The sequence below is a fragment of the Aphelocoma coerulescens genome, chromosome 2 (assembly GCF_041296385.1).
Source record: "Aphelocoma coerulescens isolate FSJ_1873_10779 chromosome 2, UR_Acoe_1.0, whole genome shotgun sequence".
Lineage (NCBI taxonomy): Eukaryota > Metazoa > Chordata > Aves > Passeriformes > Corvidae > Aphelocoma > Aphelocoma coerulescens.
The window spans coordinates 159957959-159970601 of NC_091015.1; the positions used below are offsets into that span (position 1 = coordinate 159957959).

Below are 12643 nucleotides of genomic sequence, written 5' to 3' on the forward strand. Positions count from 1 at the left end.
ATAGGCAGTGCCTTCCAAGCCTGAAAGACAATATGGGTGAAATCACAATGATACTTGTTTGCAAATGCAGACCAACAATACAATTGTAAAACACAACATAAATATGAAAGAAGGCTGGGGAAGATGCTATAGAATTGGGATCTCAAGTAGTTTGAAACTGAAGGCAGAGAGAGTCTTCCTGGGAATGAGCTTAAGAAAAGTGCAGTGGGACTCAGGACAAGGAAAATGTATTTGAAGAGTAGAAGGATTCATTTTTTTCTCACTGACTAAATAGCCAAGTGTCTCTCAAATTAGTTGTTATTGCTGGCTACTTCAAATAAGTGCTCCAAGAAGGACACAGGTCCTGGCATAAAGGCCAGATCTGATTTCAGCGTTCTGTGCACTGCCAGTCACCAGTTCTTTGATATCCTCCAAACTGGCTTAGAAGGAAAAGGACATAATAGGGAAAACTGTAATAGAGAGCATGTGCCTACCCAGCATGCACAAAGGTTTCCTGGCAAATTTGAGTCTCCCCCTCCATCCTTTGTAGCGACAGCAACAGCCAGCAGCCCAGATTCTTAAGGCAAACTCTGCTCCAAAGATGAAAATGGCAAAAGTTTCCTGTATCAAGACACAAACTACATTGTTAGTCTCACAAATTTTTTGCAGTAATTCTGGACACAAGGATACAGCTGAAGGAAACAGATGAGGTGCAAGTGTTAGGATATGTGTGTGTGTGAGAGAGGAAAAAAGTGGAGGAGAATTGAGGTTGATGACAGAGGCAAGGCAAAGGGGGGCAGCGTTTTCCAGCCTGCTAAGTACTCAGCAAGAAGGATTTGCCCCTGCCATCGGGTAAATGTGAAGTGCTTACCCTGCTTTAATGGAAGGGCAATTACTTCACAGAAGGACCTCCTGCTCCACACAAAATGAGCAGACATATGTGAGTGGTGACTGCAAAGTCCCCAGTGCACTCTGTACCCTCCCCCCAGGGTCACCCACCAGCAGCTTGTTCATGCAGCCATATCTGTTGAGACAGGGGCAGGATACAGGATATTCACATGGTCATAAGTTTAAAGCAATGATAAAGACATATATAAGACAAATTTAAGGCATATATTGTTCCCTTAAATTTCTGGTGGGCGAAGGAATGGGATTTTCCACCTTGCTCCAGAACCTTTCTAAGCATGGGGAGGGAATGGGGAACAGAGAGCTTCTCTGAGGTGCTCAGCAGAGATGGGCCAAGGGCAGCCTGGGGCACGTGGTTAATTTTCCTCTCTGTGAATTGCTGGCAAGAGGGAAAAGGGGACATTTCCTCATGCTCATTACCCACAGGTGTTTCTGAAAACTGCTGAGAGTCACATGAAAACAGGCACAGGAGAAGGAAAAATAACCTCAGGCTTTTTCAAATGTGAAAGATGGGTCTAAGCAGGGTAACAGAGACCAAAAGCGAATTTCACATTCCCTGAAGGATGAGGGTGTTTTCATACAGGCACTTTTTGAGAAGGAACATGCAAGGGGAATTCACCTTTCATTCCTTTTGGCATTTAGCTCTTGCTTGGATCTATATGTCTCTGGGGGTACAAGGGGAAATGGAAATTGAGATCCTGGAACTAATTTTGCTGTGCAGTTTCTCAAGGGATGCTTTAAACAAGGCCAGGTTAAGATAGACATTGTGCCCTGTATTTTATGATCGCTATGAGAGCAAAGGAAGTTCATTTTTAGGGTCATTTTCATAAAATGTTGAATTTTCCATTTTATACTTAATGAGGGTTTTTCCCCTATTTTTTAATTCTTTTGCTAAATGAGAGGTCTTACTGAAATAAAGTCTTGAACATGAACTTCAGAATTTATAGAACAAGTAATCTGGAATGTGTTTGCCTGTTGGGGTTCCTCCCCCCTGCCATGGGGTCCAGGGGGAGGGGACTGTTGCAGAAATCCCCACTGCAGCCTTTGCCGTGAGTACATTTTCTCTCAAAGACACTTCCTGCAGCAATTTCAGTTATATTGCTATTGAACACAAGCATGAGTCCAACTCTGATGACCTCCCTTGAAAGAAATACTAGAATTAGTAGGATTCTATAGAATGAATCAAAACTGTTGAAAAATTCCCCCAAAAAAAGTTTTCAAGTGTGCTTAGGTCTGGTATGGCCAATAGGAAATATACTGATAATCTGATGGAACAAATGCTAAAAGCCATTATTTAAAAGCCTCAGGCTAGGATTTTTCCTCTCGTTTTCTTTATGCTCAGGAACCTCACTTTCTTTTTACTCAGCTGGTGTTGACAATGGACTGTGAACTCTCCAATATATAAGTGTACAGTCACTGCTCCAGGACCAACAGCACTGCATGCAGAGTTAGTAGTAAGTTTCCATCCCTGCTGATGGGGCTAATTTCAATTCCAGGGCCTTACCAGGGTGATGCTACAATTTACTTACCAGCAAGAGCAGCCAGTCTCCAGAAACCGTCTCATACTCCTTGAAAGTTGTCAGGACAGCTAAGATCAAACACCCCAAGACAATCAGAAACCTGGAATGAAATAAAAGAAAAAAAACCCACAGCATTGTTACTCCTCTCTGTATTTGCACTGGAGATATTGCCTATAAAATCCTGAGTAGAGACCTCCAAGGGATGGCTGCTTCCCGTTGGCGAGCAGTGAGGTGGGCTTTTATGAAGATCAAGGGTTCTCAACCAGGATGGAGCAGGGGGAATTGGCAGTCATGGCAAGAACCTGAGTCAGAATGTTCCTGGGCCAGACATGCTCTAATTAACTCACATTGTTCAAGAATGAAATGGGTGAAAGTGCATTTTCAGAAGGGATTTTTTGATATGTCAGAGGATTTTATTGCTCAGGAGGTCTATTCCAAGCTGTATGCTGCCCAGAATGGCACTGCAGTTACAGTGCAATGGCTCTGCTTGGCACACCCTGAGGCCTGGGAAACAGTAAACACTTCATTATAATGCAGCACCAGGACAAACCCACTCTTGAAAACTGCATTGCATTTCTTTTTGTTTTTCTTCCTTTTCGCAATCATTTCTATGCAGATGAAAAGACGAAAAGGTTTGAAAGAGTAACAAGAGAGAGTAAATTTCTGCTCTCCAGAAAACAAAGTGTGTGATAAATCACTGCCCCTGTGTTATTTTCTGTCTGTGAGGCTCCAGAACACAGAGATTTGACTAAAAATTTAACTCCCACTGCTGGCAAATCCAATTCATTCTAATTGATCTGGTTTGCAAAACTATTCCCAGGTTCAAGCTATTCAAATTCTTTTATACAAGTGATTACTGTGAAGCAAAGTGGGGCAAGCTCATATGCTGGTACTTCATGTACCCAGATCATGGGCATTTTAATGTTCTTCCAAAACCTGATCCACAGGAACAGAGGGGCAGGTGGCCATGGAAATATTTTGAGTTTAATGAATAAATTAGAAGGATGTCTTTGTAAAAGCACTGGATCCCCTGCTTTCATAGCTAGAGTACATCAAAGAAATGATAGGCATTAGGTACTGAAATCATCCAGGGAAAAAAGCTTGTGAAGAATCAAGCTGTGTTTATGTGTAATACCTGTTTTGAATTTCAATCTGGTTCCTGTAGTGTGATTTCATTTCTTGCTGAGTAAAACTCCACTTTGTTTCACTGGGTGAAATGAGCAGAGCCAGAGCCTGCAGAGTGGAGGCAGTAACCAGGGACTCAGCTCAGCTCAGCGACACGGGTCCTCTAACCTGCCTTGGTGTCTTGGGGTGGCTTTATGATGTGTATCCCATATCGCTGCCCTATGCCCAGAAATTAATTCTTGTGCCTTTCTATGCCTCTAAACTGAGCCTGAGAGGGGGAGGGAAAAACTGAGCAAAACTTTTTCAAAGCAGTTTGCAGCTTGTTCAAGGTCACACAGAGATAGGGACTTTTTTTCCCCAGCTGAGGCAGGGGAGCAAGGAAGCACCGGGCTTGCTGCTCCCGGGTCAGTTCTTGGCCAGTTGTTCAGTTTCTTTTTCTCCGGAGAGAGACTGAGAGTTGAACTTTTTTCCCTTCCCTGGAATTTCGGATTTTCTCCCTTTTCTACTGGACTGCTTCAACATCAGAACACATTAGGAGGACTTTCCACCGAGCACAGAGGGCCTGGCCCTGGGCCAAGCCCCAGCTCTGAGGAGACCAAAGGGAGGACTCGAACAGTTTCCCAGGTTTTTTCTCCACAGCGAGCGATTTTATTATTTAGCATTATTTTCCTTTTCCCGTGTGTTTGTTAAATAGTTTTTATCTCTTTCACTTTCCTTTGAGGAAAATTTATTTTTTCCTGAACCTGGTGGGGGAGGGGTGGTGACCTGCCTTCTCTCAGAGGATATATTTCTAAATTTGGCCAAACAGGCACACTTGGTTTTCATTTCCTTCATGTCTGAGAAAACCTAGGCCTAAAGAAGGTATTCTGAGAATGTGCAACTCATTTGCAGCTGGAGTGAAAGGACAGAGGTGAACTCCAGATAGCTCCTGCTGCCTCTTGGAGGGAATTTCCTATGAGCAGCATCCACTAGGGCCCTCCATGGAAGGAAAAGACAACAGTGAAATACATCATAGCAAACCCTGAAGGATTACTTTGCTGTGGCTTTTCTGAAATTCACTGTTCTTATGCTAGGAAAACTTCTGATCAGCCATTTCAAGAAAGGTTAGAACAGAAGTAAATAAATGTGTTTGCTCATGCTAAATAATTTTGGATTTCTTTGGCGAGTTTCACTTTTCCCATTCCCCAGCCTTGCTCTAGAGCATGGGTTATGTAGTTGGCAGGAAACAGACCAAAATGTGTCTCTTGCCATCTACCTACAACCACGCTCTTGCTGCTCAAGACACTTGGCAGTTCATGTAGCAATTTTGTGGTGCTTCTGCCATGCCCTTGAGCTTACTCTGTCCCACCATACCTTGTCCCCACTTTGCAGTTATAAAGCCAGTGGCTCCCTGGCTTCCCAAGACACATGATCCAGCAGTCCTGAACCCCCAAGAGCGAACTGGTGAAAACTAAACAAAGACAACATGATTCCTTTGAGTAACTATAAGCCACCTGTGCTCTGCCACAGTACAGCCTTTACAGTGGTACCACCACTAACACTCCATTTAGAGCCTTGAGCAGCTGCTGCTTGGTACCTTCCATTACAGCTGCTACTTTATACCATGTGAAAATTCGGTCACCCATCAGCTCACAAGCATCATTCTAATGATTTCATGAAAGGTAAAACACACTGAAAGCAGTCCAAGGAAATTACATCATTACATCACATCATAGGCTACTTAAACTGCAGGCATGAATTTATGATATAATTTAACAAAACACCACTGTCAATTAAAGATGGTGCACGGATTTGTGCACAAAAGGAAGACAGAAGATAAGTTAGTGAAATCGTCATCTTTTTTGCCTAAAAATGCCTGAGGTTTTACCACTAGAGGGTACCTGTGCTCCACAGAGCGAGGGGATACAGCTCCCTCGTTTTCCTTCCCCATGAAACGGACTCAAAGCAGGTGATGTTCAGGTGAGCTCACCCACTTATGTGATATAAGAAAAGGGATCTCTCAGTGATGAAAACGTTTTGTCAATAAAAATCCAAGATGCTGACACCGAAGGAAAACTGCTTAGTGTTGTTGGGGGTGTTGCTTGTCCAATCTCTCCATGTGGCACGGCCCACACTGCAAGTCCCAGATCCAAGTGAGAGCCCACCCACGAGAACAACAGATCATGCAGAACAAAAACCCCACTAGAAGTAGGGTGAGAGGGTCATACTGAAGATCACAAGTTTTCATAAATAAATCTTGACGGAAAATCTGAGAAGAGGTTGTGGCCTGAACCCCCCATTGAAGGAAGTGCATGAAAGCACCTCAGAGGTGCCATTGCTGAGTGGGAACTGCAGTCCCCAAAACCACAGAGCCCACAGAGCCACACTCCTGCTCTTTCCTGCAGGACACTGGGGTGTGAAGGGATGAAAAGCCTGTGTTTGTACTCATAACCACAACAGATCTTGGAAGGGTCAGCTTTCCTCCTGCTGCACCATTTCCAAGGGATAAACACCAACTGCAAACACCCACAAGTTAATCAGTTCACATCTCAGCAGTCCTCCTCAGCATCTGCAATAATTATGACTGCGGCTCAGAGCACGCCATCAATTTTAATCTGCATTGATGATACACAGCCCAGCCTCTTCTGGTCTGGATCTTGGTGGTTTTGAAGCCTGCAAGTCTTCTTGTGTCCTCTTTCTCTGGAAGATGCTATGCTATACAGATGGCATGCTTCTTACATCAGTCCCCCTTGCTCAGCAAAGATGATAACAAGCTTCACCTTCCCCTTGCTGCTTCCACCCATATTGTGGGCACACCTATGCCCATATGGTGGCCACGCAAACATAAAGACAGTTGGCAACAGGACAATACCTGAATCTGCACGGCCTAATTTAATCTTGTAGAGGCAGCAGTGTGGGCTGAGTGGTTGAGTCTGGCTGTAAAATAATAACAGGCAAATCGCAGGGTAAGAAACTGCTGAAATCACAGAGGATGAGCAGGAGGAAGGCTGCCACTGTCCTGGGGAATCAAGGGACAGAAGGGGAGGAAATCTGAAATTTACTCACAGTTATAATGATTCATGGGACATAGAGCACTAAGGGTTAGAAGAAAGAAATAGGATGAAAACTCAAGGTTTAAAATGGATTGAGTCCTATTAAGTCAAAGCTTCCTATTAAACAGGCTTGCAGCAGGTGGCAGTCCAGACTTAAAGAATGTGTTTCACATATGCCAAATGAGGATCTGAATGTATTCTTCAGCTTTTTAGAATCATCCTTGCCAGTATTTTACATAATTTTTCACAGCATGTTACATGGTTCCTATTTGCAGCATTATGCCTTAAAAGTGTGATTAGTTTGTTGTATGCATAAGTTCCTGACCACAAAATGGGAGTGCTCATTTGTCACTGTCACAAATAATATATTATTAAGGTCAATATATTTTCTTAGTCTTAGAAATTGAATGTTTAATATTCATATTTTCTGATTGCACTATTTTGGTGTATTAAAAAGAATATTAAAAAAAAATCTTTCCCAGAAAAGAAATAGTTTATGGCTATGCATGATCACGAATCTAATGTTTCTTGTATGAACAGCACAGACTCTTTTGCTTTGTAAATTTTTACTTATTTTAATATTTCCCATTCTTTGAGTTTTTATTTTATATCTGTTTTCATTTGAAGCCAATAGAATGCAGATCTAGCTGAGAACATTTATATGTTTTCTATACACATCTTCTCAACCTGCTTCCTGTTCACCATTCCATCCTTCAAAATTGTAGGAGCAGGTCCTGCAGTAATTTGCCTGTAATCTATTCCAAAGCAGCTTCCCTATGGAGCTGTCTTGAGCACTAGATACATCACAGGCAGGCCAAACATTTGCATCTGGTATCATTTTGACATACTTTTGTGCTGTGGCACAAAATGTTAAGTCTCAGTGAGGTTTAGTTAATAGGGAGGGAAGTGTGCTTCTAGTGTACAGTTGATTTAAAGCAAAGAGCTCAAGTTGGACAGGAGCACCTACAGAGGATATTTATTCTCTTTAACTGTAAGAACAGACTGGTGATGAGTTCCTGTGGAGAGTTTTACTGTGTAAATGAGCTGAATGCCACCCCTTATGTTCACCCTTGGTTTAGATATAATTACAAACACCACCTCTTAATAATGTTTATGTATTTTTTACTATTGAAAGGATTAGCCAGCCAGCCAGCCACAGCAGTCCTACATGACCAGGTTTTTCTGAAATCCCTTACTGTAAATTTAGGAATCCTATCTACATGTGTTCAAAGATCCTGGTTACAAAATTATAATCCAGGCTTTGGGCAGGAAAGCTTCTTGAACAGTTACTAATAAGAAATCCCCCATTCCAATAGTGCACAGGTTACTGTTTGCTCTCTCATCTTCAATATAACTTCTTGCAAGACATTGTGACTTTTCTGTCTCCAAATTTTCTTATGAATCTTAGATTTTTCTGCTTTGCTTAATTTGGTACTTTATTTTTCTTCCCTTAAAGCTTGTGCTCTGGTTTCATTATGCTCTGCCACCTGGTAAATGCTAATGGAATTCTCTAAGACTGTGATATATAAGGAAAATCTGGCAGAGTTCTGCTAAATTTTTGGTTTCGGGTATCCAAAGCAATATGGTTCTAAACCATGATTCCCACACAGTTTCCCAAATTTCATATTGGAACAACCTTATTTTCTTCAGCTATTGGCATTTACCCATAAGGATTAAAAATGCATCTTTTCTCACAGTTCTTTCAGTTGCTCCATATTCCTACCCACCATCTTTTTCTCTACTTCCAAACTTCATTTTTCACAGAACATCTGCAGTATCTTGCACTGATCACTTTATGGTTGCTAATGAGAAGCTTGAGTCAGGGTTTTTAACACTAAAAAAAATGACATTACCAAATATTTGAGAACAGCTCTTCAGAGGAAAGGGAATGCATGCCTGATTTCCGCAGACTCAGGAATACTCACTGTTTGATATTTAGATACTTGAATCTTTGCACTACCAAGCAATAGGCCAGAGATCAGTTAAGGGTGACAGGAAAAATCCAAACATTTTATGAGGCTACAAAAGGGCAGGGGATGCAGGGAAAAGCACTGAGAAACTTAGTGGAGGTCCTGGAAGAAAAGAGAAAAAGCAGCAAGTCCTGCAGAAGGGATGTCCTAAGGTTCCTCTTTCTTTGCATCCACAGATTCCACTGAGTACACACACACAGCTCCATGCAGAAATCCCTGTCTGAGTGCCATTATACAGCAAGGACAGGGTAGAAATACCATGCTCAATAAACTGTATTGTACTCTTGCTCTGCTGCAAAGGCAGAGGCAGAAAAAGTCCTTCGCACGAGGCTGAAGGAAACCCTAGGAAGTAAGGAAAGATCCCCAAAAGAGCCATGGTCTCACTGGCATACAAGATGATCTGGCAGGCGATGAGTTGGTAGCCCAGAATGCCATTTGTCCTTTGGTGACAGAAGTGACAGAAGTGACAGACATTGTCCCTCTCACAGTAGGAAGCTGAGGTAGAAAAGCCCAAACCTTTACTCATGTCATGTTTTTGATGACCTTGGGCTCTCACTGGCAGGAATGCCTCTGAATGGGCTTCACTGCTGTTTCCCTAAGTCTGGAAAGCCTTTAAAATCAAGATCTGGGAGAGGGAAACTGTGTTTCACAGCAGGGCATTTAGGGTGAAAAAGAGAAGCTTTTATATCAGATGGTTCCTCTTTCCTCTCCTCCATGTACAAGCTAAGAGCCAGGTTAAAGATCCCTTGTCCCACTTTTTTTCAGGTCCAGTCCTTTTTTCCGAGCCCTGTTGACCACCATTGCCATCTTTCTCAGGGAGTCTGGCATGCTGGTACGTTTTGGGTCAGCAATGTCACAGCACAGACACCATCAACCTGGATTTTCTGCTCAAGGAGACTTTTCAGAAGAATGGCCTGACACATTTCCCAGGTTTGCTGGTATGAGACTGCAGAACAGTCCAGAGCACTACATTTCCCTGCCTGTTTTTTCTCAGTTTAGAAGAGTCACATACCAATATCCTATTTCCTTCCCGGGACAGGTATTAAAAGTGCTCCAAAATTCCTGGCACATGTGAGTTACTGGGAGAGACCAAGGTATCCTCTCACATGGGTGACTGACTGGGGGACAGCTGAAGTGAAGGAGAGGCAATGATAGCATTAGCTACCAAGGGGTTAGATGTCTCCTATTGCCCTGCAGACTGAATAAGGATGGAAAAGCTCCTGACCATTGCAACTAAATATTCTGAGTTTCTTCATTAGTGGTTTTAAATTCTATTTTTATACTAAGTGAAGGACATCAGACTGAACTATTGTTTGGGGCTTTTATCTGCCATGACCAGAATGCCTATCCATGGGCTTATCTCTGGCTGGCAGCAAGCTGCTAATTGAGTTGAGACACACAGACTACGGAACACAGTGAGCCATGCAGTGCAGCAGAGCAGGGAGAGCACAGAGCCAAACCACATCACCCAGCAGCCCCAGCTGCAAAAACCACAAATCAAATGAGTTGCAGAAATGCTTCTGACAGGGCATTCTCCAAAGGACATTAAAAAACTTGCATGAAACCATTTAAAGGTAAACCTTATGATTCCTACTTTGGTTTCTGCTAAATTTTGCAAAATAAAAGTGAAGGAATTTTGAAAGCCAGTCTGTAATTGAGTATTCAAGTGCCCAGCCTTCAGCAAACTCTGTAAAGAAGTGAATATAGATTATAGAAAGAGCCTAAGGTAAGAGTAGCAATCATACATATCAATGCTTAAACATCTGGAGAAAAATTTCTAGGAAGACACCTCTTTAAATGTCATCAAGAATGCTGTGTCCAGAAGGACAAAAGATCTAGGAGTGTACTTCCAAACATGACAAAATCTCAGGAGTACACAAGATTTAGGGTGTCTCACAGGCACATGCACTGATCTCCCCCACAAACCCTTCCTGTTTCTTTAGAGAGGAATGAGTTATACCCTCTGAATAAATATTTAGAAATCCCCAAAGAAGGTAAATGAGCGTAACTTCTGAACTGACACTTGTGACTTCTGCCTTGATTGAACACTGTTGTGATATTTTCTACCTTCCCATTTGAAATCAATAAAGATCAAAAGACTGTAGGAGACAGTAAAAACAAACAAGCAGAAAAACCCAGTCAAAGAGCCCACCCACCCTTTCTTCCACCTGACCAAAGTCCCTTTTCTCACAGGCACTCACATCAAATACATTAGGCCCTCCAAAGGTGGCATAGCTGAAAGTCAATTTCTAATATGAAGGCAGCACTGTCCAGAAAAAGCCTCTGTAGTCTCTAATACAGAGTTACTAGGTAGGAAATTGATAATAATAATAATTTGGTGGTCAGACAGATTCTTACAATGAACTGAAAAGAGAAATTTTACTATTTATGCAAGACTTCAACCCATTTGGGAGTTTTGAGAGTTGGATGTTTTTCTATTTTTGACTCTACATTGCAAACCCCTTACTTTCAAAAATGACAATACTTCCAGCCCAATGTAGCACTTCAGCCATGGGGAATTGCCAATTGTAAAAACAGTTTCCATCTGGGACTGTATCTTCTTTGCCTGTGCCTTCTCAAACTCATCACACACCCAGGTGAGAACATGAGCACTTTCTGCAAGGGTCTCAGTTCTCACTTGGAGTGGGACATTCAGAAAAAATCTGCATGGTGCCACTCCCAATGGACTTTTTAGCCTGCTCAAAGATTTGCAGCTGTGTAAGGAAGAGGCACATGGCTGCACATGACCTGCACCCCGCAACCACACTGCCAGGTACACTCCAGGTCCAGGTAACAGTTCACTGGGTTTTCCATTATGGGCAGTGAAGGGTGTCCTGATAATGCAGCTCCTGTGGAGCCAGGCATATGGCTCAGTTCTCTCACATTAAGTAGGATCTCTGGATTTTTTGGCATAAACTCCACAGTGAGCTCTATCATTTTGCACCCGAGGTGGTCACAGTCGTGCTTGTGACATGGGGCACTTGACTCAGGACTTTTCCAGCTAAAAGCATGAAGTATTACAGCTAGAATGGAAGATAGATATTTTCCACATAGGGTTTAATCACTGCCTGACCTGGAGAAAATCAGACAAAGGTCTCAGATCTTTGCTTTGAACTATCCAGTTGCTGGGGTTTTTTAAATCCAGGAGGACTTTCTGAAATTTTTCTTTAAGTGAAGAGTGCAGAGTCATTACTGCAACTTAGATTATTTGACAACATTGCACATCAGATTTCTTAACAATCTGGTCTGTAGACTATGACCCACCCAGAGATCCAGTGGTGCTGTAAAACAAACTCACATCAATCACTCAGGGAAGTATTTCTTACTGTGCAGAATGAAAAGAGGATGAGCTGCCCTCACTTTATCCACAAGGAGAGAAGAAGAGGAAAAAGGATCAGTGCTAAAAGACACAAGGGCTAAACTTTACATTACAGGAGCTGTGGATAAAATGAACAGTGGTGGTGTAGAGGAATGCTTTTTCTTGGAATACACAAATTTACACAGACAAAATACCATGTTAATAGACCAAATTTCACTGGAAATTAAACCAGGTTTTTAATCCAGTTTGACTTGATGCTGTTCCTATAAACCTTTTCTCACACCAGACTCTTCACTTTTGCTTTTTGCTCCATAGCAGGTTATTGTTTAGCATTTGTGATCAGTCAGACAACAAGGATTCACAGCTCTGGCTCATTTCCAGTACCCCAGAAAATGGCATTAGCTAGGGGCCAGGGGAAGGGGACTGAATGCAGAATATTCTTAAATAACTCTCTAGAACAGAACTGGGAATGTCTCAGACGCTCTAGATTATCTCAGATAAAATAGCCATTTTTAAGTATATCAGTGTAGGAGTCTATCTCAGTCTGATCCCAAGGGATGGGCTTTTATCCAATAATGATGGACACCATGATGCAAATCCACCCTCATGCTGCTTCTCCACAGGGAAACAGATACTCCTCCCCTAGGTTCTGTTGCATTCTTCCAGCCCTGCATGGAAACTGAAGATCCCCCATGGAGTCTCACAGTGCACTTGGTGCATGTGACCCAAGCCCCATATTTTTGTGGTTTTGAAGGAGATGGCTCCATTATACCAACCAAGAGTATTCCCAGA

At 42.4% G+C, this 12643-nt stretch overlaps 1 protein-coding gene across 1 annotated transcript in view; it reads right to left on the reverse strand.

The window, feature by feature from the left end:
• KCNQ3 (potassium voltage-gated channel subfamily Q member 3) overlaps window positions 1-12643 on the reverse strand; it is a 199047-nt gene that overhangs the window by 34206 nt on the left and 152198 nt on the right. Inside the window, exons 2-3 of the mRNA XM_069005499.1 lie at window positions 2415-2505; window positions 474-600 (exon numbers count right to left, since the gene is read on the reverse strand). Coding sequence (XP_068861600.1) covers window positions 474-600; window positions 2415-2505 — 218 coding nt within the window. The remainder of the gene's footprint in view (window positions 1-473; window positions 601-2414; window positions 2506-12643) is intronic.